The sequence below is a fragment of the Rutilus rutilus genome, assembly GCF_951802725.1.
Source record: "Rutilus rutilus genome assembly, chromosome: 22".
Taxonomy (NCBI): domain Eukaryota; kingdom Metazoa; phylum Chordata; class Actinopteri; order Cypriniformes; family Leuciscidae; genus Rutilus; species Rutilus rutilus.
Genome location: NC_140227.1, coordinates 6,693,317 through 6,720,771, shown reverse-complemented (window position 1 = coordinate 6,720,771; position 27,455 = coordinate 6,693,317). Strand labels below are relative to the sequence as shown.

General features: G+C 36.9%; 1 protein-coding gene across 1 annotated transcript; it reads right to left on the bottom strand.

The window, feature by feature from the left end:
• Nucleotides 1–136: 136 nt before the first annotated feature.
• On the bottom strand, nucleotides 137–27,455 carry arid3a (AT-rich interactive domain 3A). Its single transcript, XM_084394661.1, has 9 exons — nucleotides 27,262–27,455; nucleotides 17,060–17,559; nucleotides 15,694–15,976; nucleotides 5,850–5,922; nucleotides 5,081–5,264; nucleotides 3,507–3,754; nucleotides 2,818–3,075; nucleotides 562–651; nucleotides 137–470 (listed from the first exon to the last, which is right to left on the bottom strand). Exons 2-9 carry the CDS (start codon nucleotides 17,368–17,370, stop codon nucleotides 340–342), a joined length of 1,578 nt encoding a protein of 525 aa, XP_084250787.1. The 5' UTR covers nucleotides 17,371–17,559; nucleotides 27,262–27,455; the 3' UTR covers nucleotides 137–339.

Sequence of the window (27,455 nt, the reverse complement as noted above, 5' to 3'; positions counted from 1 at the left end):
TGGTTTTGCTTATAGATGAAAAGCTTTCATCAGTCAAAGATTATAAAACCTTAAAAAGCAGAATCCTACTGCCTTGTTAACGCCCGACAGTGTGCTCACAGAAAGAGAAATAAATTATTCACAGGTTTTGCATATACATTATATATCATTATCTTTATAATAAACTCTGTTGTTATTTTAGATTTCTTTTGACTCCTGAACAAAGGAGAGTGTAAATAAAAGACCTGAGCTAGTGTACTTCAAGTTGAGAACGATTCAGTTATTCCTGACTAGGTTTTTGGCATATCTTCTGTAGTAACTGAGGTTTTGGTTTTGCATTGAGGGAGAGAGTCTGAGGTGCTAAGGCGATTGGTTGTTGGAGGAAGATGAGGTAGGCGTGTGGAGAACTGATTGAGGCCCGCTGTTGCCTGCGGAGGATTTGTTAGATGCACCCGATGAGGTCTGCGCCGCGGCCTGGGCGAAGAGAACACCTATTATGAGAAAACGGGAAGATTGGTCACAATCAAAACAAGGGAGAACTTGAACACACACACAAAATACATGTGGCGACAGGATCCTCACCAGTGTAGACGACTCCATTAAGCTCCAAAGACATGCTGATGCTGTTTAGGCCATTGGTAGTCAGGTTCATGGCAGAGTCTGGTCTGCTCTCTGATGGACAACAAACAGAGATTTCATCTGAATAAAAGCACATTCTTTTTTTCTCACACTCTCCTCAAAAAGTAGCATGAGGCATTACTTATTTATGCAACACAAACAGTCTAGTACGAGTTAAGTGCCAACATTTAATACGTTGGGTGGGGATTTATACAAATCACTAATCCAAAGTATGTGCAATAGTAATAATCCTCTGTGGCATTCAGACAGTATAATCTGAAAGCATACTGGCTACCAGCAGGGGACGCTACTTCTCAGCTATTTCCCAGTCAAGCAACTTAAAAAAAAACAATGCAAACAGATCACATGCAGCGGCAAGGGGAATTTGTTCAGTCTCTTATTCATCTTCCGATAAAATGTGCAAGGTGAAACCTCTAGTATTTAACACCTCTAACCAAAAAAAGGAAATCAATCTGTGTTGAGGCAGGGATTCCCCACAAAAGAAAAGCTATTTGACTTGTATTTTTGTCCTTGCGGTTTAAAATGGGTCAACACCTCCAGTTGTCTAATGAATCAGATCCTGCATGCCACCATCCTTTAGAGTAAATACACCAGTGCAACTTTCAACTCTGATAAGATCTAATCAAAGCACTTTTAAACATCCTCTTTTCTCATTCACAAGAACAGCATTTAGTAAGAACAGTACTAGAGTTACTACTGTGGGATAATGACAGTTCAGACTAATGACTCACACCACAGAAGGAGGCTGACATCTCCACCTGACAACTACTGATCTGCAAAGTGCACTTACCACATGCCAGTAATTTAGTCAGTGGTAATATTTTCACACCCTTTCCAACAAAATAGTTAGTACCAGTGAATGATGATGTAAGAGGGGCTTTGCAGTGCTGCACTAGAAAACACACCGAGTTCATTTCATAACCTCAGGAACCAGAAGTTGGATATTCCACACACAGGTTTCCCTGAAACATCAGACGTTTTATAAAAGGTGTTTTTTCTCAGGTTGGTGTTTATGGGAAAAGATAAACCCACAGTAAGAATGCAAATTGAGGCAACTCTATGTAGGCTAACTGTAACTGTAATGATTATGTTTCAACGTACAATGTATATGATCGTACTATATGTATGCGTGTATGTGTGCATATATATATATATATATATATATATATATATATATATATATATATATATATATATATATATATATATATATATATATATATATATATGGTAAATATGGTAAATGGCAGCTCATACTTACAGTTGAGCTTCTGTTTACCATATTTAATATGCTTTATATGTATATGTGCTGATCAATGTTTATTCTGTTCATCTTTTAGTGGAGGACCAGAAAAAAATATCTTAATCTGTATTGAAGATGAACGAAAGTCTTATGAGTTTGGAATGACATGAGTGTGAGTAAATGACAGAAATTTGATTTTTGGGTGAACTAGGCCTTTAAGACAGATTTGTCAAGCAACCCTCTGTCTAGTCCAGGGCTGGGCAACTCTAGCCCTCAAGAGCTACTTTCCTGCAGAGTTTACCTCCAAACCTAATCAAACACACCAGTACAAGCGAATCATGGTCTTTAGGATTACTATAAACAAAGTCACTATAAGGCAAGCCTTCAAGGTTAGCAAAGCTTAGCCGTCTTTTTGAATGGATGTCAATGGAGGAGAGGCTTCACTACACTGAATAAACTGCTTGTGTTGGAAAACAGCTTATTTAATGACAAAACAGCCTATCAGCTAATCTTCAACATGTTTGCCATTAAACTTTAGGAAAAACTTATTTTATTTTTTTAAACTGATTTTTAAATCTTATTTCTGTTTTTATAAGAGAAATCACAGACTTTTTTGTATGCAAACAGTGACTAACCGTCGCACCACTCTGAAAGAAATTCCATGACTTCAAGGCTGTAATGTGATTGGTTATCCAGAAACTTCAATCCAAGTTGACCGTTACGCTTTCTCCAATTGTAGAGCCACAGACCCTGTTATCTCCCAATAACGAGACCATCTCTGCTAGAAAGCTACAGGCATGTGAGTTTGATTGGGGTTGAAGCTAAACTCTGCAAGAAAATTGGATGTCAGCGGAGCCCAGCCCTGGACTAGTTGGTTTTAAAATTTGTCTGCACATCCTTACTGATATATTTGGTTCATCACTTGTCTGGAGCCCAGAATGTTAAAGTGTCAGTACCTTGATTGTTGATGCGAATGTTCATAGGGATTTGTGCCGTCATGGCCAGCAGGTTGTGCTGCAGAGCTCTCTGCAGTAGCCGCTGGTGTTCCTCCAGTGGTAGTGCAATCTTCTTCTCCGGGGGCTCGCCAGACTCCAGCTTGTCCCGCAGCTGCTCCAGTGCAGCAACCTGTGCGATGGTGGCCTGTGCAGCTGCAGCCTGGGCCGCAGCTACTGTCTGACTGGCCAGAGACACTGGCAGACGAACCCCGTCATCCTCTACAACAGAGAAAGAGATAGAAAGACAAAACACATTTGAAATAAAGCAAACCACATGGCAACATTAAAGAACACGTGTACACCAAGATGTCATTAACTCTTTCCCCACCAGCATTTTTGAAAAAAAGTTGCCAGTCAGCGGCAGCATTTTTTACATTTATTTTACATATGGATGTGCTTACAATCGCTTTCGCTTGTTACTGCTGCTTCTTTGCCCGTGTTTTGATCAGGAGATTCAGCACTCTTTGAGAAAAGGTTTCATAGTGCCCCCAACCGTATAACAGTGAAAACACAGGAAGACGGAAAATTCTGTCAATGGCACGAAAGCGTTTTCTCATAAATTACATACATTTTTGTCAATGGCGGGGAAAGAGTTAAAGAGATGTTATGATCCTCTGCATTATTTCTGCGTGTCTGTGAGCAAGGCTGACCTTTTTTAATTTTCTGTAAGGATAAGATGGAGGCTCCGTTGCTGGGCAGGGCGATGCCCATGGGTGGCATGGAGAGTTTGGGAGAGGAGAGCATGGTGGGTGTTCCATTGGGCGAGTAGGTGAAGAGTGAGCTGCCAAAACCTTGCCTGCGTCCCTCTCGCCGGTTACTGTCGATGGCCACCTGCAGCTCGTTGGGATTGCTGAGACCCCTCTTCTCACATTCGTAAGGATACAGATACTTCATATACCTGCAGAGGGGTGAGAAATAAAGAACACACAATGAGTTTGCTACTAATTAATGATCTAATTGTCCCTTTCAGATAAACCAACCTGCAGTCCTCTTACAGGGATGGGCTCCCTGGAGTCACCTGGTATTATGTAGTCTCAAGCCCAAAGTATAAACGGCATAGGTTAGTTGTCACAATGAGCGAGAACGGTTGACATGGAGCAGCTAAATCTCAAACCTCCGGGAATCACCCATTTTAAAAACCGCTGAACAGGAGTGTCTGCTGGCAAAAACAGAACGCAACAGAGCTCGTAATAAAACAACATCGGCTTGGCTTTTCAGAGATGGAGAGAATTAAGGGATTTGAAATGTTGTAAAAGCGACGCAGTGATGGTGTTTTTATTACTCAACAGGTGAGTAAGGTATTTTATTGAACAGATGAATTGCCATATGTAGCTCTCAAACAGAATTTATTGTTAAGCATTATCTATTGTTAAGGGTCATATTCATCCGCACAGTCACGAAGAGCTGAAGCACAACCAAAACAATGTTGTTCTGCAAAATGCCTTCAGTTTTGGGGCCAAAAGTTACATAGTGTACCTTTCAAAATTAAACTTTAGTCAGACCACAGCAATAATTTGTACAGTAGAATTTGTTGTGCTTTGGAAATCAGGCTGACTTGCTGAAGAACATACTCTAGTTATACCCATTAATAGACACAATACTTCCTTGAAAATAAATTCCAGCACAGCGCTACAAAAGCCCATGAAATGACCATTCACAATAGATAATGCTTTACAATGAACTCTGTTTGAGAGCTACATTTGGCAATTTATCTGTTCAATAAAATACCTTACTCACCAGTTGAGTAATAACATGGCATCTCTGCATTGCTTTTACAACATTTCAAATCCCGCAGTTCTCCGAAAAGCCAAGCCAATGTTTATTCTGGTTTTATTACGAGCTCTGTCGCGTTCTCTTTATGCCAGCAGACAACTAACCTATGCCACTACCACTCCATACACGCATCAAAGTAGCCGGAGACACTTTTCTCTATTTACGTACATGACAAGACACGAACGGGCGTGTGACGCATGTATGCAATTTCCCACGAAACAATCCAGACAGGTTTAAAATATAAACACTTATGACAGGCTTACCATAGTGAATCAGGGTAAGACAAGAACATGTTTTGGAAGAACGATTGATGTATTGACTCATAGTTAATTTTGAAAAAAAAAAAAAAAGTTACAGTGTACCTTTAAATAGTGACCACATAAATGCCAGGCCTGTACATGTGTAAGTAAACATCATTTCTCCTGCAGTGGAGGTGTCAGCGAGTACGTACTGTGTTCTGAGAGTGAAGGCAGCGCTAGTGATGGAGGTCGGCAAGTTCAGGCCCTTCGTGATCTCCCTCCACAACTTTTTATTTATGACCTCCACCAGCCCCCCCTTCTCTGTCACCAGTTGGTACAGCATGTAGAGGTCCAGCACCTGCTTGGCCATGATGGGAATCCTGTTCACTGGGGTCCCTGCACAAAAACAAACAGCTGCGTTGAGCGTCACAGCAGTTTGAAAATATACACTATAAAAAGGAAAGACACTCCCATATGAGTCTTTATTTGGGAAAATGTCAGCGTTTTTCCTAGGCAGCAGGTTGTCGTACGCACACATTTGTGCTATAAAAAAACATGGCTGATAAAATTCTCACAGGTCATTAATGTATTAATCAGGAGAGGGTTTAACAGGTGTTGGAGAACATTTTCCAAAGCCAGTGGAGCGGGTTTATGTAAATGTATATGGGAACACATGCTTCAACAGTTCCAAGGCCGGATCATGACATGGACATGTGTTAGCACTCCCACGTTTATAATCACACATGTGAATGTGGGAGCCACAGCCCAAGTTCAGCATGATACAAACAGAGGAAACTGCAGTGCTTTGATATAAATACAGATAAACATCACCGTGGAGATGTGAAAGATGAGCTGGGTGCTGATATGAGTGCACAAGGGGCATACTTTGGACAGGTCTGAGTGATAAAGGTTAATAAACTCTATAAGATGTCAAATGGAGATAGTTCTGAGCAGGAAAAGGGTGATTTTCTTCATACATACCTCTCTTCTGCATAAAGCTGAACAGATCGTCCAGGAACTCCTTCCTCTTTGGGTCACTGTCCAGTTCATAGAGCTGCATAAGGAAAAACAGACAAAAAAAAGTTAAAAGCACTGTGTATGAAAATGTTGACTTGACTTCTCTTGACTTCCTGATCAGGAATTTCATTATTTAAGCAGTAAAGCACAAGAGGCCATGCTATATTTTGAAGTCATGGCTAAACAGTACAGTTAGCTAGCAATAGGCTTTATGCCGGACGTACATGAGCAAACAGGAAACCAGGTCTCACTGCCTCCGCTTTACGGAGGAAAATGTTGACTGCGGTGTGAACTGATACCGATATCTATGGACTTAAGGTAATCAGTTAACCTAGCTTGCTCTTTTTATTGCTGCCGTTTTATTCTATTTAAATATCTAAATGTTAGTAAGAAGAAAACTAAAACACTTTTAGATATCATGCATGCAATGGACATCGGTTAAGCTCATCTTCCAACTATGAAGTTATCTTGAGTAAAACGGCTCAATATTTAACGAAGCACATGAAGACCTGAACCGGAAGCCTTGCGACCTGTTTTACAGAATATGGAAGTTTGTTGTGCATGCATAACCCCCATTAAGTGCTTGAAACATATTTATTAACGTCAAGTGCACTATTGCTTCTAACACACACTACAAAAAAAAAAAAAAAAAAAGGACATCTATCCATCCATTACAGCCGTAACCATGGCCATGTTTGGAACAGCATGCTACCATACTAATTGCCAACTATACTTTCCAAAACGAGCAGTAAACAAAGCACATTGTGCAGAACAGTATACACAACAATGCAATACGCAAGACCTTACTTTTCCACTGCAGTGAATGAGCCACAAGTAATACCTGTGTCATGATGACTAGTTTTCAATTCAGTATTTGATCAATTACATTTTCTTATGATTTTATTTTTGATCTCAATATACAGACAGTATATGTGGTGAAGTATGTTGTCTGTATGCAGTGATCCTATACACTATTTTGAACAATTATTGTTCATTTTATGATTCATTAATGGACACATTAAAATGTAATGTAAAATGGTATTTTAATCAGATCTTTGGTTTTAATTAAAGCAATATTATTAAGAAATGTGTGAATGCCTGAAGTACCTTTATGATAGCAGAAGCCACATCATGTGCCTAAAAAGGTCACGCTACAGTGATGGTAGCTGAGCAACGGGCAGCATTAAATTGCTCATTCTTTCCCTCTCCTTCCCTTCTCGCTTTCTTTCCCCGTTCCTGAGCTCTCATTATAGCAGCACAGAGAGCTCTGTCTTCTATCAGTGGACTATGGGGGGGATTTGAGTGTAAAGGTAATGCTGGGGGCCAGCAGAGGGTTAATTACAGGATATATGTGTTTTTGAGGAGTGCCACACAATAAATCTCTCAAAAGGCTTGCCTCTTCTCTATTTTCAGTTGGGTACTCAGAACGCACCCTTATCTTTTTCTTACCCATAATTTTACTATCCGTGTCCCTTTTACCTGCCAGTCTGTATACAAAACCAGCCGCCCAGCACTCCATACCATTCTAGGTTTTTATAAGAATAGCTCAATGTAATGCTTAAAGGGATAGTTGACTCAAAAATGAAAATTCTGTCATTAATTACTCACCCTCATGTCGTTCCAAACCCATAAGACTTTCGTTCATCTTCGGAACACAAATGAAAATCTTTTTGATGAAATCCGAGAGCTTTTTTTCCCTCCATTGACAGCCTAAGCAACTACCACTTTGACGCTTCAAAAAGTTCATAAAGAGAACGTAAAACTAATTTAGTTTAGTAAAAGACTCGATCACTTTATATGATGAACAGATTTAATTTTGGCTTTTATTCACATATAAACATTGATCAGCGAACATAAACAGAAGCTCAACCAAACCTGCTTGGCGAGCAAGAACAAACCTCATTGGTTCTTGCAGAAGCTCAAATGTGCTGCGTAACATGAGAATGAACTTGCTTGAGCTTCCATTTACCACAACTGATGAGTGAGTCGACGAATGTTTGTGGAAAAAAAGCCTAAATTCAATCTGTTCATCATATAAAGCGATAGTATCTCTTCAGAAAATTAAGACTAAACCGCTCAATTCATATGGATTAGTTTTACGATCTCTTTATGAACTTTAAGCGTCAAAGTGGTAGTTGCTTAGGCTGTCAATGGAGAGACAGAAAGCTCTCAGATCATTAAAAAGATCTTAATTTGTGTTCCAAAGATGAACGAAAGCCTTTGGATCGACATGAGGGCGAGTAATAAATGGTAGAATTTTCAATTTTGGGTGAACTATACCTTTGAAGAATCCAAAGAAATTTAACAGTTTTGTCTCAAAAGACTCAAAGGCCTTAAGAACTCACAAAACTGTAACTGCTCTTGATTCATTTCAAGTTTTGACAAAATAAAATGACTTATGATTCATCATGACACGATTATCACAAAATGTGATTCACAGAGTGAATGAGCCAGTCCAATTTAAGCCAACAATGTGTCTTTCATATTGATTCTTAAAAAAAAAAAAAACCTGGCTCACAAGACTCCTTAGTTTGTGAATCAGTATAGCAATGGAGAAAATACTATTAGAGTACTCAGAGTATGCGACATTCATGTCTTGTCATAAATAATAATTACAAGATGAATTCACAGCTATAATCTCTTATGTCTGAGGACATTATGTGTAAAAATGTAATGATTTTTCTTTTAGCAAAGTATTGAAACAAAGAAAGCACATCATAAATTGCATGGCTATTATGAAGTGACATCAAATGTAAAATGTGAGATTAATTGTTGAAGCCATTGACATTTTGTTTTTTATATGATGTCACAGTCAATTGGGGACATCTAAGATTCCACTTTCCATCTTGTGATATATATATATATATATATATATATATATATATATATATATATATATATATATATATATATATATATATATATATATATATATATAATTTTTTTGAATTGTGACTCAAATCAATAGTATTGTGGCCACTCATTCAAGCTTCCTTAAAAAAGTAAGCAGGTAAATCAGCAGGTAAACAGGAACCAATCATTAATATTTTAACTCTTGCTCTGAGATCTCCCCCTCAGTGGACTTCAGCTCTCACCAATGGATAGAGCTATAGATCCTTTTGCCCCAAATTCTGCTGATACACCCTAAGCCCCCACCCTTACACCATGGAAACACATCTGTTTATCTGTTTTAAGCGGGTGGAAGCAGAGACATCTGACTGTACCTCAAATACAGGGTGGAGGAATGTACCTCAAATTCAGGGTGGAGGAATGTACCATAAAAGAGTCGGTTGGCTATGAATTTTAGGCTCTAAATGTTACATCAAACTTGGTGGTAAACTAGAAGTAATGACTGACATCAGAGCTATGCAAAGATAAACATCCAACATAACGAAGAACCTAACCGACAGAACACAAACAAGCATTTGCGTCCTTATTTGAATTCAGGAATGCACCTAACAATCACGTTAAAAGTAACAAAGATGTAAGGTGTGAAATGCTTCTGTGGGTCAGTTTAACTTCTCAAAAGGTATTCAGAAGTGAGCGAGTGAATGAATGCTGAATTGGATACCTTGGATTGACATTGAGAAGGTCTGACATTGTATTTCGATGACACGTGAGCTGTTGGCCTCGAAACAACGCAGCAACATTTCACACCTGCCAATCACCTCAAGAGGCAGGCAAAACGACAATGGGGAGGATGGGCCGGAAATAAGTGAGGCCCGAGTGGGGGGAGGGTAATGATGAAAGCACAAAAGAACAGTATCGATTTCATGAAGATGCCTGTTCTCAGACGCCTCGATCTTACTTCATTTGAGTGATGGGGTTGCATCGAGGGCAAAGGAGACTGTGGTTTCTGTATTACTGAGAGAAACTAGAGGGTCACAACGTCCCTCGTTAAACCACACCTAACCAGAAACACCTGCAGGGAACGAGAAATTGATTTCAGAAACCTGAAACTGAATTCTGGCTAAATTATTCAAATCTTTTTTAATTTAACCCGTACTGAAATCTGTGTGGGCTGAAAGTCAGTTCAAAGTTTCGAATACACTCAATAAAAACACTGAAAAAAAAAAAAAAAACTTTATCAACCACTACCTAAATTTAACTTTAATACACCACAATGAAGCATTTTATTTAACAATCATATGTTTGTTTTATGATGATTTAATAATGAAGACATTCAAAATCTGAATGCTTGAAAAATCTTAATGATAGAAGCAACATTATCAACTATTAACTAAATGAAACTGTTTAATACACCACATTGTATTTTCACAAGCTTTTTATTGAACCCAGGAGTCATCATTAAAAGGAATTCTAATGTCTGAAGTCACAGAAATAGAAAAAAAGTTGCATAGAATGACCTACACAGATGACACAATTAACTTAAATTTAAGACGCCTGCTCAGACAGAAATAAAGAGAGCAAAAGGGATGAAACTATCTGCTCTGAACCAATTAGGTATTGTAACAGCTCCAGTAATTCATCCTGTTACCTTCCTGTCTCGCAGTTTACCAGTTTACATGGCCTGTTCATCCCCATCAATTAGAAAGTGGCTCAACATTTGACTTCTGATCCCAGATTTGTCCAACTACCCTCATTCACCAACCGTACGTACAAAAACATTTGTAAATAAAATCTGCGTGGGCGAACGGTTTCACAGAGATCATGATTCATAAATAAATGTACACATTTTTCTACATTTAGAACCACCTAAAACCACATGTACTGAAAAAAAAAACCCAATTCATTGTGGAATTAAAGTTTATCAAATGTAAGAAAATTTCCTTTAAGGCCAAGAGACATTTCAGATTGATTAACAAAAAGCGTTAGAGAGAAGTGTGATGCAATGGAAAAAAGTGCTAGCCTAAGCTTTTCGGCCATCTTTGTTTACATTCCAGCGTCTAGAACCCTCAGTCTGACATCAGCTCAGAAGCAGCAGCAATGCCTGGACAATATCCAGCTATGAACTACTCTCCATAACAACAATTCGTGTGCTCGTTTTCCTGCTCGGACATGAGTAAGTGGTCTGTGCAGTTAAAGCCGTTTGAATAGTAGAATACCTATGGGAGATGTCTGTCTGAAACGAATATGAACACATGATGTCAAGTCTACATTAATCAGATGATTTATTCACTGTCTAGATTCCTTTCATGACTTCTTTTCCGAGACAGGAATAATTAAAAGGCTGACTGATATTAGGTCAGCGGTGAAAGCAAATCTGGGAATTAAGCAAATGAGGCACTGATAGGTTTACATCAGGAACTGTGAGAAGTTCATTTGTTTAACCAAAGAGTGGAACCTGGAGATATACATAACGGTTTGAACTACAAAAAGTGATACCAAACATATTTTAAGCAAGCATACTGCAATTCTACAACTATATATAAAAAAATATTTTAAAAAAGCACCGATACCCAACATAATTAGCAAGAGTTTACGGCAATTCAACAACTGGTCAAGCGACAAAAGCCAAACGATAATACAGAACATAATTAGCAAGAGTTTTTGAAAACTTGACAGTCAATCAAGTGATGAAAACATTGAAAATTCCAAATGTAATAAGCAACACTACAATTTAACAACAGTTTGACAGATAAAAACACCAAAACCAATTAGCAAGTGTGTAAGTGAACGACAACAACAAATTGACAATACCAAGAGTAATTAGCAAGAATGCATGTACATTTTAAAAAAAAATCCATGAAATTTGCGAAAGCTAGAGGGATATATTGAGGAAACAATGGATCAAACCAGTGACTAAAACCACATAAAAAGATGTATAAAGATTCCAAGCTCCACACAGCTTTGTGCCTTTAATGGTCACCCCCCTTCAGTTTGCAGTGAGCAAATCAATGTTTAATGTTAAAACCACTAAATGGCAACTGCCTGTGGAGGGTGTGATGAATTTTTAAAGAGCTCTTTTCTTTACCGTTCATCTGGTCTCCATTTGCCCTGCTGTTCACGTTTATAGCGGACATCAAAGTATACTTCTCCTTTTCTCAGGAAGTTTGTGCGAGAGGAAGTGTAACATTTTATAGAGCTACAAAATACGAAATATGTTACCCTCATATATGATATCATGGTAGTCTCTTACTATAGAATAACAATGCATCCAGTTGGTTTATGGCAACGTAAACTAAAAGTAAATCCTCAAATACAGTTGTGTGGGAAAGCCAGTTATCGCCTAAAACCACAGAAAACAAAATTAACCAGATCCAGTAGTATAGTATTATGAATTAAATGTATCATCATTTACTTGCCCTTATGTCATTCCAAACTTGTGACACTTACCTCTGTTGAACATAAAATAAGATATCTTGAGAAATATCAGTGTTTTTTTTGTCAATGGTATCGAAAACATTCTTCAAAAGGTTTGGAATGACATAAGGGTGAGTAAATGAAATTTATTTATGGGTGAAAATTACATTCTGATCTCTTCAGTATGACTGATACCAACATGCAGTTATACATATCATGTGAATCACACATTTGAAATTAGTTCATGCAACTACGTTACTAAAGTAACTATATTACGCATTTCGCTTGCATTGAAATTTAAATATATTTAGAATAAAATAATTAATGTAGTAAGTGAGCTCAGTTATCAGGAAGAGCCACCTTTTTTTGTTGTTGCATAAAACCACCTAGACAGTGGGTACATATAGATATACACTCCTATATGACTTCAGCTCAGAGGACGATTTAGTTAAAAAGAAAAGTCTCTTGGAGGTTCAGATGAAACCGTGAGCACCTGGCAGCACCAAGAGGAAAATTTGCATAGGCACAAAAATCAGCCGCAACAAACTTTTAAAATCCAGCATGTGACTACATCTTATTTACAAGAGGATGAATTTAACCTTACAATATATATATATATATATATAAAAAAAGGCAAATCACAACAATCCCAATGAATTTAAACCACAATCTTGGCCGGCAGCAAACAGCAGCAATAAAGCCATCATCAGTGTGTAAATGATTAAGACATGTCATTTTTGATACCAGCGAATAAATCTGTTTTTTTATTCAAGTCACTTAATGGCAGGCACAGATAGTTATGCTAGAGACTTTGGCAGCATGCCTTAAAACACGATTAATTAATATCTGTATCAAACATAATCGGAAACACAGAAGCTTTGTATTTATTTTGTCCGTGTCCCAGCTGGTTCAGGAGAGGGACCAGCTGTCAGCCTTTGACATGCTCGGTGCAATGCCAGAGGACAGGTTTACTTGTAGCTCCATGTGAGGTTTTACTTGAGAAATGGTTTTTATTTGTTAAAGTGTGCCAGAGTTCAGTTTGGAAAGGTTCCAGCTGTGACGGCCGATAAAGACATTGGCGGATTTTTTTTTTTTTTTTTCTGACAGGGTCCAGATTATCACTTTCCCTCAGGCGCATTCCTCACTGCCCCCACCCACCTGCCCAAAATAAACCACAGGCCTTAACCCTTTCCAGACATACTGTAGCACATGCTCAAACACTACAGTTTCCAAACACACTAGTGTAAGGCAACAACAGGCAAGTATGTATTGAACCATTTGCGTGTTGTTGTAACTGGGTGTATCATCCAGTTTCAGCATTCTCATATTCAGAATGGGGGCGGGGGTGTAAAGTATACATTATACAACCATTCAAATGCCACCCAATCATTGTGTAACATCTCAACGTACAGAGAGTCCTGCTCGTCTTGATTATGCAACTGCCCACAATATTCACTGCCCACGTTTTCTGGCAACGACTTGATATGAAGATCAAGCTTCGAACTGAATGCTAATACCCCGATAGCATTTCTGTCGCCCGCCAACCAACAGTTGTAAACACCTGCAAACGCTTCACTCAGCACATCACATGGCCAGCATACACAAATCACATGACCTTGTTCTCAAGAAGGGTACAAAATGTCCAAATCAAACATGAGCATAAAAAAAAAACCCTGCACTGCTCCTTAACCGGAAATCTGTGTTTAAAAATTCCCTTAAGAAGGGTAGAAACAGTCACAGCACTTTTGGAGCAAATGGTGAGTGTATAAAACAGTCATTATGGGAAAGCATTATTGCTACGGCATGGTACATATTCACAATAGAGCTACTGCATGACTCCTTTCAGTTCCATAAATCAGGCATAAAACCATGAACGTATATGGCAGCTGTTTAATACACATCACCAGAAAGGAAATCACAATAAATAATAATCAAATTAAACTTAGTGACAAATCCAAATCCATTTTTTTTTTTTTTTCACACTTTACTTTATTAGATAGTATAGAGGAGAGTGGATAGGAGGCAAAGTGGGCCAGGATCAAAAGGGATTGGCTATGACTTAAAGGGATAGTTCACCCAAAAGTGAAAATTCTGTCATTGATTACTCACCCTCATGTCAACGCTGTTGTGTGAATGCGCGTCTGAGGTGAATTATTTTGTAAATGAAGTGGTAAATTATGGTGGGGGAACAAAACACTCGCATTGCTTCATAAAACTGAGGTTAAACTAGACACATGGATTTTTAATGATGTCTTTACTACCTTTCTGGGGCTTGAAAGTGGTAGTTGCGTAGGCTGTCAATGGAGGGACAGAGATCTCTTAGATTTCATTAAAAAGATCTTCATTTGTGTCTCCAAGATGAACGAATGTCTTGCGGGTTGGGAATGACATGAATGTAGTACTTAATTAATGACACAATTTTTTTTTTTTTTTTTTAAACGAACCCTTTAATTGAGACAATGTTTCAATACAAGACAATATCTCCAATCTGATCGCAAATATACCAGGGATGGCTTAGCATGATTTAAAAACAACATTAAATGGTTTCAAGAGCATTTTTAATATGGCTTGCAGTGTGTAACATGTGGCTGACTAATAGGAGTCATTGTCATTGACAGCTGCTCCGGATGAAGGCTCTTTATTGGCTTAAATCACGGAGTAACAGAACTTTTCTTGTTTGTAGGAACTCATTTAAAGGGCGAGTCCTTCAACGTTCAAAGTTCATTTTGACAAACCACAAATATGATGTGTGAGATTCTGCATGATCCAGCGTTTGCCTTTATGTTCCGAGATAAACAGTAATTAGCCTATGTCTTGAACCTACTTCATTTTTTTAGGTCACAATTTGACATCATAAGCCACAGCCTGCACTTACGGGCTAAACCACAGCTAATCTATGTGACAGATAATGTGTGTGACTTTTTGATACATGGTTCAGGTTTAACAAAAGCATGTAATAAAATAACTTTCAACAAAGTGGCTTTTTGAGAGAATGAATATCAGTAGCTACAGTCTTGTAATGAACACATCTAGTTTGTGATTAGTTGTGTAAAAAGCACACAAACATGATTAAAAATGCAAGTATTTTGGTGCGTGAAGGTCAAATTTACTCAATGTCTCTGGCTGTATATTGCTTAGTTCAGGAGTTCTGATTTCATAACTTAAGATCACAAAATCTCACACTCAGCATAAAACTTTGCAGCTTCAGTGAGGTCTTCTGGATAAATTAGTCACGCTATTTCCTCAAGGACTGTACCCCGTCGTTGCTAGCAAATATTTATTTGATAAACTGTTTTACTTTAACAAACTTCCCTGAAGAAGACTATAACATTGGCATTTCAAAGCATGTTTTTAACATGATAGGTTTCCATTCCAGATAAATGTTTGCACATTACGACAGCGAACGCAACAAATACTATTATTTACACTACATTTATCCTACACACCTGCAACCGTCCAGGTGTGCGAGGAGTGTTTATTTAGCTAACATCTAACATCATTGTGGCAAGACCTGTTTCAGGTCAAATATACCCACAGTACCCACCTGTCTGAACTGCTCTTCATAGGTCCAGTCTGCGTGGTCCTGCCCATGGAGTGGCCCATGGGATGAATGAGCGGAGTGAGTCAATACTCGCGGTTCGGTTTCAGAAGCAGGCCGAGCCTTTAGCAGCTGGGAGTGAGGGTGTAAATGGCGATGGGGTAAGAGGAGGATGCCTCTGCCTGGAGTGACAGCCTCACGGCCCGACGGCAGCCCTTCGTCACCAAGATCGTCGTCATAGTCTTCCTCCATCTCACCCTCAAAGTCATCTTCATCCCATTTCTGTTTTCTGAAACACATTAGATGGTGAAATGTTAAAGAGGCAACACATGAGAGACGGTTATAAATTCAGGCAACTCATTAATTTAATGAAACATTGCTATGGGTTCAATGTTCTCCAAATGCACTACATTAAAATTTCTGTGAGAAAATAATTTACAGAGAGCTACACATTAAATATATAGTAGGTGCAAAGTAGATTTGTACATTGTCTGAAGATATGAGGGATGTTTGGGGGGGGGGGGTGAATAGATAAAACACATAGTTTGGATCGAGTTTGTAAATGCAACATTTCACATGTAGTTAGAAATCGGACTAAAACCACGTTTTAGAATTCAGAATAGATTTAAAGTATTTTATTTCCCTCGACCCGACAAACACTATTGGTCAAATGTTTGGAATAATTAAAGTTTTTATGTTTTTGAAAGACGTCTCTTATGCTCACCAAGGCTCTAGATCCACTATTTGATAAAAAATACAGTAAAACAGTAAAACAAAAAAAATTATAACAATTTAATTTAAACATTAGGTTTTTTATTCTAATATATTTTCACATGCAAGTTATTCCTGTGATGCAAAGCTGCATTTTCAGCATCATTACTTTTACTTACATTTCCTTCAGAAATCATTCTTGATTCTTTTTTTCTTCTTTATTAAAAAAAATCCTACTTACCCCAAACTTCTGAATAGTAGTGTATCAGTTTCCACAAAATATGAAGCAGCACAAATGTTTTCAGCATTAATAAAATCAAGAAATGTTGCTTGGGCATCAAATCAGCATATTAGAATGATTTCTGAAGGATCATGTGACACTGAAGACTGGAGTAATGATGCTGAAAATTCAGCTTTGCGTCACATTAATAAATTACATTAAAATAGTTCTTTCAAATTGTAATAATTCACAATATTAATGTTTTTACTACATTTGGATTAAATAAATACAGCCTTGAGCATAAAATACTTATTTAAACTACATTCAAAAAAATTACATTATTATTAAACTTTTGATTGGTAGTGTATGTAATGTAAACAACCAGCTCAAGCAGCAGCCAAAAACTCACTTGCATTCATTTGCATGTGACTGCCCACTTACATCTGCTCTTCCTCCTCAGACCCCATCATATCTTTGTATTGCTCCTCCACTTCCTCTTCCTCCTCCTCTTCATCATCTACATCTCCTCCACTGCTGTGTTCAGACATGGGGCTGTCGGCCATCTGAAGTCCAGCTGCTACTGCGCGCATCGCTGCTAGCGCCGCCATCTGCGCCTGCTCTGTGTCAGAGGCAGAGATTGCTTTAAGCTCCTCCCCCATGGGGGCTGGGCTGCGTGATTGCCCCGCCTGCTCCATCAGCAGTTTGGCTCTCTGCTGTCTGTGCAGGTTCTCCATCACCGCCTGCAGCTTCATTGCCTGAGAAACAGGACAAGCTGGGATTCTGGCCCCTTCACTTCCCCCCACACCCGAAAACAGACGGGACCACTTTTTATAACTTGATCCAGAGGCAGGGCTTCAGAAAACAGGAAGTGTTGGTCTTCTACTCGACAGACACCTGCAGACAGCTGAGGGGAAGATGATCCCCCACACACAGGGGCCTACCTGAGAGAGGAAATAACAGAAAAATTATATATTTAAAAAACCTTTTTTAGACTTTTGACCATTTTTGATATATAACAATATTTATGTCTTTGCTCTGGGAAAAACAACACGGCACATTTTTATTTATTTAGTCATTTGATAAGTGGAACAATGCACAATGCAGAATATTCAAAGACTCCTGAAGCCACACATCAGCTAGTCTTTATACACTAGAATTTTTTATATCCATTCAAGTAGTAAGAAGTAATGACACAACGTAAATTTCAGACTGTTCCTTGCAGAGTTAAAAATATAGGCTTTGAGTTACTTTTATAAAAGGTTAATCGTCTATTTTGAATCCTCAGTCCTCATTCACTGGAGATTAAAAAAATAAACAACTTCTGTGTTCCACTGAAGAAGAAAAGTAATATTTAAACAATATGAGAATGTGTAAATGATTCCTGTAGTGTAAGAATAAAAACACAGTAAAATTACACATTCTCCTCACTGTTTTTTTTTTTTACAAATTAAGACTATAACTGCAGTAATATCACTAACATTTATTAATACTAATTAAGAGCAATATTTAAAACTTAAAACTCATTTTAGTGAATATTTTTAAGTGATTACAAAAAACAAAACAAATAGTTGAATCAGAATTTTGAACTAATACAATGACCATGGAGCATTTGAAGTGGAAATCAAATAAACTTACCAAGTCTAACAGTGTAACAAGTGTAAATCAGAAATACCGTCTTCAGACTTTTACTAACAGGACATGACACAAGGAGGGACTATGAAACACACAGCCTATTCACAATCATTTTCGGTCTAATTTATCTGGTCCTATAAGGAAATAATCTTTCTCCTCACATTTGCATTTCACTATTTGTCATCAATCATAACCACACCTTAGTCGATTCACTGCACTTCATAAAAAAAAAAATCATCATGACAGTGTCAACATGCCATGTGATGCTTCGTTGATTATACTGGCAGTGTTCGAGTTTTGTCACGTTACGGCGCTCTCTGTGTAAAAGGGGAGTATGACATCAACTTAGTCCCTTGATGCTGGATGTTAAATTTAAAATGTGTCTAAAATTTTGTTTTCTCCATTCATTTTATATACCCTCAAACATTGTTTCTTAAAACATCTCAAATCCCTTTTCTTTTGTCTTTTGTCATATTGCGGGTCACGCAAGCAGGTTTGAGCTTCCGCAGGAACCAATGAGGTTTGTTCTTGTACGTCACACAAGTACGATTGAGCTTCCGTTGACCATTGTTCATATGTGAATAAAAGCCTAAGTTAATTCGGCCCATCATATAAAGTGTCTCTGCATTTAGTTAAACCACTTAATTGATTAAAAAAAAAAAAAAAAAAAAAAAAAAAAAAAAACACATTTATGCACTTTTGAACTTGTCCCAATGGAGGGACAGAAATGGCTGGTCTTGAAGGTTTCATTCAAATTTCTCCATTTGTGTTTTGAAGATGAATGAAAGTCTAACGGAGTTTGGAACAACTCGAGGGTGAGTGATTGATGACAGTTTTTATATTTGGGTGAACTATTCCCTTTAACTTAATTTAATGATTAAGAAAAACTGAATCAGGCACAGGCACCCTTAAAAAACTGAGTAAAGGGGAGAGAATTCAGACGGACAGGATTTTGAAGGACTCTGGGAGTGTATGGGTTAACCCACAGAAATGGATGTTGGGCGCTGGCGATTGTGAAGTCTGAGCAAACACAGTGGAGATAAAGGCAGCACTAAGGGTCTAATTCCACTGATAATGAGTGTCAAGTTGGCCAACATCCAGATTCACCACAGGGGTCTGAAATCCATGCATTTACACCATACATTCAACATGATATCATATTCTAGTCAGCTAGGAGTAAGAAATAGATAAGTCATGATGAAGATGGACAGAGAATAATGATTAATGTTTTTTCTTTTAGGCATGTAACAGAGTAAAACGTTCTTCAAACAGATACAGATAAATGAGTTTAAAAGGTTGAAACTTTAATATCTCTAATACCTGCATAGACTAACTGAGTCTGTTCTATACGTGCATTGCAAAGTAATGGAAACGAAACCGAGATGTTCTGGTCTGGTGACATTCTTTACTCTAGCATTGAGATCTCAGGATTATTAGAAACATCAGATCAGTTTTGTGAACTGCCACTTGTCAAGCTACAAGTTTCTCATAATGTGAAACGGATTCCATTTCCTTTCTAAACAAAATGTAATACATTTTCCTCTGAAATGAATTTCCTTGTCACTTAACCAATAACCAAATAACTGTTTACCATTTTAACAAACTAACCATCTAGGTTTAATATGAATATGTATCAATTTGGTTTTTAAGAAACAGAACACAGAAACCAACACCAACACTAGTACGTAATTTCACATCACCAGTGTCAACATTTAAAATTTCTCATGTGTACTGAGAACGAGGCACCTGTTGATCACACAAATCAATCTGGTTATGACTGATCAGTTGTCGCACTGCATTAAATGAAGAAAAGCACAGACAAATCTCTGTGCTTTCTAAATGCCTATAGTGGAATCTTAAAGGGGATTTTTTTTTGTGCATCATAGATCGTTAAACGATTCCCAATGGGTCAAGCTCAATACTCAAGTAGATAGGACATTTATTTACACAGATGAAAATCTTAAGATTGTTTTATGATTTATCTCTTCTCACTTTTTAAATGTGTCTTGCCTAGATCAACATATAAGCTCAGGTGACAATAGCTCATTTTGGCTGATAACCTGTACCAGTTCCAAAATCTACAAACACCATTGTCAAAGGAGAATAAACATTTTCTGCAGTGGTTGATCGATAAGGTTCTCTTTTAAATTACTGATGATGCAAACAAAATTAGACTGCAGGGTGACCAATATAATGCCAAAATATATGGCACTATTATATAAACTGACATGGACACATCTATGCTGTAACAAGTGAACATATTTACACCATATAAAGTTGGAAACTTAATTCACTGCAACATAAAACAGGAACTGACTGTAGATTGGCTTGACATATGGGAGAGTAAACATTTCAGTTAATCAACCATGTGGATGTGACTACCTAAAAATACAAAATAGTACCTATTTTTTTAAATTAATGAGCAAATTAGTATTTAAACCCCAACAACCTACTTATCTTAAACCCTAAAATGTTCTAAATATTTAGCCTACATACAATTATGGGGTTTCATAAAGGGAAAGATGTAATTAAAGTGTGTTTTCTTTTCTTTTTTAGCTGGTGTTGGGCAATGGAAAAACCCTTTACATAAAATTACAGCTAGAGATCCTGGGCTTGAACCTCAAGCATTGGTTTGATGTCTCTTGAAATGGTATTTTCAATGTTTCAGGGAAGGCGAGCCAATCGTGTAACCTCGTTACCATCTCTTCAGCGGTTCCCATGGCGATGGCGTGTGTAAGGGCTGTGGGCAAATCTGAGGGCGAAAGCGTGGGCCTCCATATACATGAGATTTCCTTCCTCAGAACAGTAAGAGAACAGAAGTGCACATGATTTCACATTCTTGGCCCTGTATTCTTGAGGATATTGTGCCATTGAGAAGACTTGACACACAACAGAAAAACGAAGAGGAGAACTTTTTTCCTTAGTAGTACTCTAGTAGCACTAGTACTCCTAAAAATTATTGGTTAAAAAACCATAAGCAAATAGGAGTGAATATAAAAGCAATGGGCTAAAGTGATGGGATCCAAAAGCAATAAATTGTCATGATGTTTAATAGTGAACGCGCATATTGTCTAAAAACAACGTCTTCAACACCTTTTTCTCTTCAAGAACAGGATGTAACATAACATACCTTAAATGTACAGCCTCAAAGGCGCCGATATGATGCAAGAAACCCAATTTGACAACATAGTAAATACAAAGACTCAACACAGCTAGAGGAAGTCTGGATAACACATATATAGCAAATGCACTCTGCTGATGTAGAAAACATAGAGAAGGGTGTTCCTGAGAGCATTGCCTCAAGCAAGGCAACACTTGAATAAAAGTTTTTCATGCTGCTAAGCAGGGGCAATTCAGGTATGATTTAAAAATATAATATATTGTTTGTATACTAGGGTAGGCAAGCCATGAGCAATACTGTTCACTACCTATCAAGTCCATCCCTGAATACGGAATTAAATTCTAATCATTTTAAATATAAGTGATATTCATTAAGAATATAGACAAACTTTTTATTACTGTAATTGTATAGATTGGCAATATGTTTTTATATTTTTTTCAACGTAATATTTATATTATATTTTTTATATATATTTATATACGTTACATTTATCTTTTTTATTCATGGAGATAAATGAGCTATAATTTAGTGGAGGATTTCTGGTGGAAAACAATAACACTTAACATGGAAATTACATAAAATTACCACTATAACCAGTAGATGGCTGCAGAGGACCACTCATTAGCTCATTTGTCATTTCCACTCCCTTTTATAGTTCTTTTTGTGTGTTTTGCTTTTGGATTTATTATAAAATTAATATTATGACAAATCTTAGCCATTTTATTCCATAGAATGAAGTATAACTAGAGTAGGAAAAGTCACAACGTCCATTTAAATCAAAGGAATTTCATAATAATAATAAAAAAGTAATATAATAAATAAGTCATAAGCCCGCATCATATTATGTAAACTGCATTTATGACAAAGAACTACACAGATATCATAATCTATCAGTAAATGCACACACGTTGTCCTCTGCTTTTGACTCTGGCGTTGCAGAACATGATGAATAATGCAGACTAAAATACGGGGAAGAGCCGAAGTCTGCCGCCATTTTCATACGAGTTTTATCGGGGACTGAGGCGATCACGAATTGTATATTAAGGACTGAATCTAAAAATTGTTCAAATTGTTTAACATTGTGATCATAACCATAGCGACGGACAGGACAAAAAAAAAAAAGTAAAAATAGGTCAGTGGATTTGTGTGTTTCTTTGTTTTTTTTAAACTTTATTACAACTTTTAATTTGATCTTTTGAATGCAATGTTTACTTAATTGAACAACATTTGAAGGATACAAGCTAATGTTCTAATGCATTGTTTACTTAATACATAAGTGAACTGTGTAATTTTATTTTCAAATAGTTTAATTAAAATAAAAGTGTTACAATAGTTTTTGCTATGGTACCGAAGTTGGTAGAGAACCATGAAATTGTACTGGTATTTGTACTACAGACTACTGAAATTTTGGTATTGTGTGACAAAACTAGCTACCACATTGGAATGAATGCGTTCCATTTTTTTTTTTTTTTTGATAGTGGACCGATATAATAGGAAAAATATGCAAAAGAATATTACGAAAATGAGGCTATAGGCTTTTAGGAACAATAATGAGGAATAAATAATATTACAATATTGTATTACAGTTTATGTCAATTTGAGTATGTAGGAGCTCCAAGTGTAAAAACATATAAATGTATAACATTTAATTAGAAGAGATGGTACAGACACACATTTCTCCAAAGGATTTTTCTGTTATAATGCACTATTTTATAGATAAATTCAAAAAGGTCATTTATTTAAAACAATTACATTTTTAAATGTTATTATATATATATATATAAAAGTTATAATGCTATTTATAAGATAATTCTTTTTTTTTTTTAAACAATATTAGATTAAAATAAAAACACAAATCTATCATTAAAGTGTATCTCATTATCATTCTTTTGCTAGCCGTGACTGAAATCACCGTACAACAACCCTGCTCGGGTCTAAAGCTGCATTTTGGTAAATTGTCATCTTTGCATTCCAGAATCTTCATGTGAATGCGGTCGCTGTTCTTTTACTCTTTATGACCCCCCATCAATAACAGAGCTCAGAGAGAAAGACAGCTTTGCAGACAATAGCACAAAACTGTCAATATTCAACTTTTACTAGCAAACATGCATTTGCATGTGCATGATTTAGTATTCAGGAGGAAGTGGGGGTAGGTTAGAACTGCCAATTTTCCTTCAGTATTAGCCTGTAAAGTTTCTGCCTGCAAAGACCTGATGGAAATAAACTGGCAGAACGAGTCAGTTGGTAGTTTCATAAGGACTATGTTGTGAGTAGGGTATGCGTTTTGCTTTGTATTATAACCTAAAAAATCCAGTCTTTTCAGTTAATGACAAAGGAGTAAGCATGATTAATGCTGTAATTCAGCAAATCAAGCCAGTTGATTTTGTTTGTGTGCAACTATGATGGCAAACTGCCAGCCTTAATACAGCAGAATTGTTTGTTAACCAAATTTGACAATGGCCAAAAACGCTGCAGACCACAGGGTCGAACGATGCAGTTTCTGTTACAGATACAGAACGTCTCTCCAAACATTGCTCCCGAGTTTCTCCGCAGAAAGAAAACCGAAGATCAGCTGGCTGGGATTCCCTTATGGCACACTCCCAAACAGTGAAATCATCACTTTTTTGGCAGGTGCTTGAGGTGAACAGCAGTGCACCACAGAAACGTTTTAATAAGTGGCTTTTGGCAAAGGCACAGTTTGAACCCAAGCCAAGCCACTCAACTGAGTCCACACAACCTCCTCCCAACACTCAGAATGGTTTTCAAAAGCAATGAACTCTGTCTTTTTATAGGAACATCATCTAATAGATTTAAGGCGGTGTGTGTCTATGAATGCAGCACACAAAGTTCCAAAAAGGGGGATTTGTAGCACACAAAGTATGTGACGCATATAATGCCAACTTGTTTTCTTACCTCACTCTTTGTTTGTATAGCATTTTTGTTTCAAGGGTGCTTTCTGTTTCACTTGTGTTGCCCAACAGCCCTGTGCTAAAATGGCACACCGAGACACGCATATGGATTAATCTAAAAACAGAGCAGTTCCTTCCTTGAGCTGCGACACTAGATATCTGATCCCTCTCAACACTACCTAGTAACACGCTAAGCTGAAACCAGTTTGGCCAGCTCAGAGCAGAGTTTGCCAACCTGAAAACCTGCATATAAGATGGCTGATATGGTTGCTTCATTGTGATCACAAGTGTGACAGGATGCAGGGCCTCATTCCTGTGTGTACCTCATCTTATCAGTTCAAACCCCACACCCAATTATTTCACATACAAACAACCAAATGACTTACTTAACAGGACTTACAAAACATCACATATGCAGGTAACCAACACCCCGAGATACATAGAATATGTAGGCTATGCAGTGCACACAATAGTGACTGATAAGATTTATTATTTGTTGTACTTGGATATAAACGTAACGCTGAAGAAAGGTGTGATAAGGAATTAGAACTAAATATAGAATTGTCTCATGAAATTTCCAACATGCCGTGCGAAACGGCGCCAAACGACTAACAAGTTCCTCTCCTGGTGGCGTCCCTACTGTTTGTTTTACTGTCATCTTTATAAAATATACCCTTATGTGTGTCATGCAAATATGCAGACAAATAGACTCTAGTCTTTACGCTACTACAACTGTCTCTAATGTAGCCACAGGATTGCAATGTAGAATCACGTCGTCTGGCTGGCTGGCACAGCAAAAACGGAACCACATTATTAGAAATGCACGAGACATGCATCTTCATTGTGAAACTCACTTCCTGTGAACAAGTTTGAGACAATAACATCTCTATAGCCCCAGCTAGTATACCACTGAACACATCTTACACATCTAAAACTAATCCACTCTCTCAAACCAATACATGAGATTTTTAATAGTGCCTAAAAGCACCCGCCAGCATACTAACAGTATTAGTTATTCCAATATATATATATATATATATAACATGTATAACAGTGTATGAGATAAAAACACACCCTTTTAAAATATTGAAAAGTTTTCCAATTTGTCCAAAGATTGAAATGCAATGCCACAAACAACATACAACCACTGTAACATGCACTTTCACTTCTGTTGCACTTTTGAGTGCCCAAATATTGGCAAAAATCCAACACACACTTCTCATTTATCAGTCCAGCATCAAATTCTCTGTGGTTTCATTGGAGTCAACTAGTGTACTGATGTACAAGGAACAATTTTTTTTCATCCAAGATTAATAATAGAAATTTATATAAAATGTAAACATTGTGCACTGGAGTTGGTCATTTTTACAAATGACTATTGATTTCGATCAAATATATTCCCTCTAAATCACCTATATCAAGATTAGTATAAGTGGATAACGAATTAAATATCTTTTTCAGCTGCTGTTGCAAATATAAAAATATATATATTTTTTTAATCGGACTGTGCACAAGTGCGTGTAGAGTTTCAGTACAGTGTGTGATGAAGCCATGTGTAGTCTACACACGCAAATGGGCTTTTCTGTTTATGTGGAACAGAAATCTAATTAAGGCTGAAGAAATCTGCTCTGTGCAGATTTAAAGAGCTTATTAGAAATGGACAGAAAGAAATCAAATCAGTCTTAACCCACATTTCCAACAAGGTTATTTAAAAAGGTTTTGTTTACTCTTGGGAGTAATAGATATTTAGGGATCTAGAACTTTGAGAGGTGTTTATGCAATAAACGAACAAAAACAATGAGAGACCTAAATCCATTATTGCGTACTGAGATAATGCACAATTCAGATACAAGTCATATCTCAAACATATTATAAAAAGTGAACATATATAGCCTAAGTAGGTTATATATGATCCAATATACATTATATTTCATAAATAAGTGAGAGATAAACAGCAACTGGTTCAATATTCTTCACATATATTACAGACACTTTTTCTTATATAAATTATTTACTATCAGTTCTATTGATAAATGGCTAAAGTTGATGGATCTCTAAAAACAGCCAACTATTTTACTACTGTGTGCTCTAGCATTTCCTTTTGTCATTTATTGTTATTGCATAATTATTCAACCTTAAAGACACATAATTCTGAAGTGAGCAAAGAGTAACATTTTATATTTAACATTTAGACATAACCTTAAAAAACACATTTATAATGTAAAATAACTTTAGAATGGAATAGAAGGGGATTAATACTAATCATTGTTATTACTTATTATAACAACAAATAATTCGCAATGAATATTATGTTTTCTAATTACCAGTCTGATGATTTTGTTTATTATTGTGTCAACATTAAAGCAGAAATACAAATAAAGAATAATATTTTCAATTATCAGGCACTTACAAATTAACAATAGACAATTAATGTTTGTCTTGTATAATATTGTTCAGAGCATATGAACCCATTCTGTTTATAAAACTATATGTTTTCCCTTTAAAAGGCACATTTTAATAAAAAATAAATAAAATAAAAATCAATATACTAACTTACTTCCACATCCACAAGATCACAGATAATCGACTCGGATAAAAAATAAAAAATAAATTAATTAAAACCATTACTTTCCTCATCAAAACTGCATCCAAGAAGTTATAAATAGTAAATAAATAAATACAAATCCGGGGATTTACACTCATTTGCACGTATAAATCTCGTGTCTTGTCTGGTGGCACTTACTGTGTTTGTTTCGTGTGTTTAGGATGGCAGTAACATACACTATAACCAACTCTACTCTCATTACTATCAAACAAACACATCATCCGATGAGCTTTAAACAACAAAAGACAGAAAATAAAACTCATTAAACGTCATTAAGTGTGAGTATATGCCAGATAGGTACTGTATTTCCCATATAGCCAACACAAACAGGAAAATGTGGATGTGTGATGAGAGGAAAAAAAGACACTTCACTTACCAGTTTAACTTCCGTTTAGTTTTTTTCTTGGGAAGCGGAAGGAACATTCCTGATTTGCCCGTAAAAACAACACGCTCGCGACGCTCTCTTTGTCAATATTTAATCACAGTCACGAACACACGAGAGCGTATATAATCAATATGGACTGTGCTCTTTCTAAATCACCTCTCTCTTCCTCGTTTGATTTCGATATA

Bases quoted from the DNA above. Each gene is read 5' to 3' on its own strand.
- arid3a (XM_084394661.1), bottom strand. From the start codon at position 17,370: ATGAAGCTGCAGGCGGTGATGGAGAACCTGCACAGACAGCAGAGAGCC. The intron at 15,977-17,059 runs GTAAGTGGGCAG...AATGTGTTTCAG, and splicing joins TCTGAGGAGGAAGAGCAGAT to AAAACAGAAATGGGATGAAG. The intron at 471-561 runs GTGAGGATCCTG...TTCTCATAATAG, and splicing joins TAATGGAGTCGTCTACACTG to GTGTTCTCTTCGCCCAGGCC.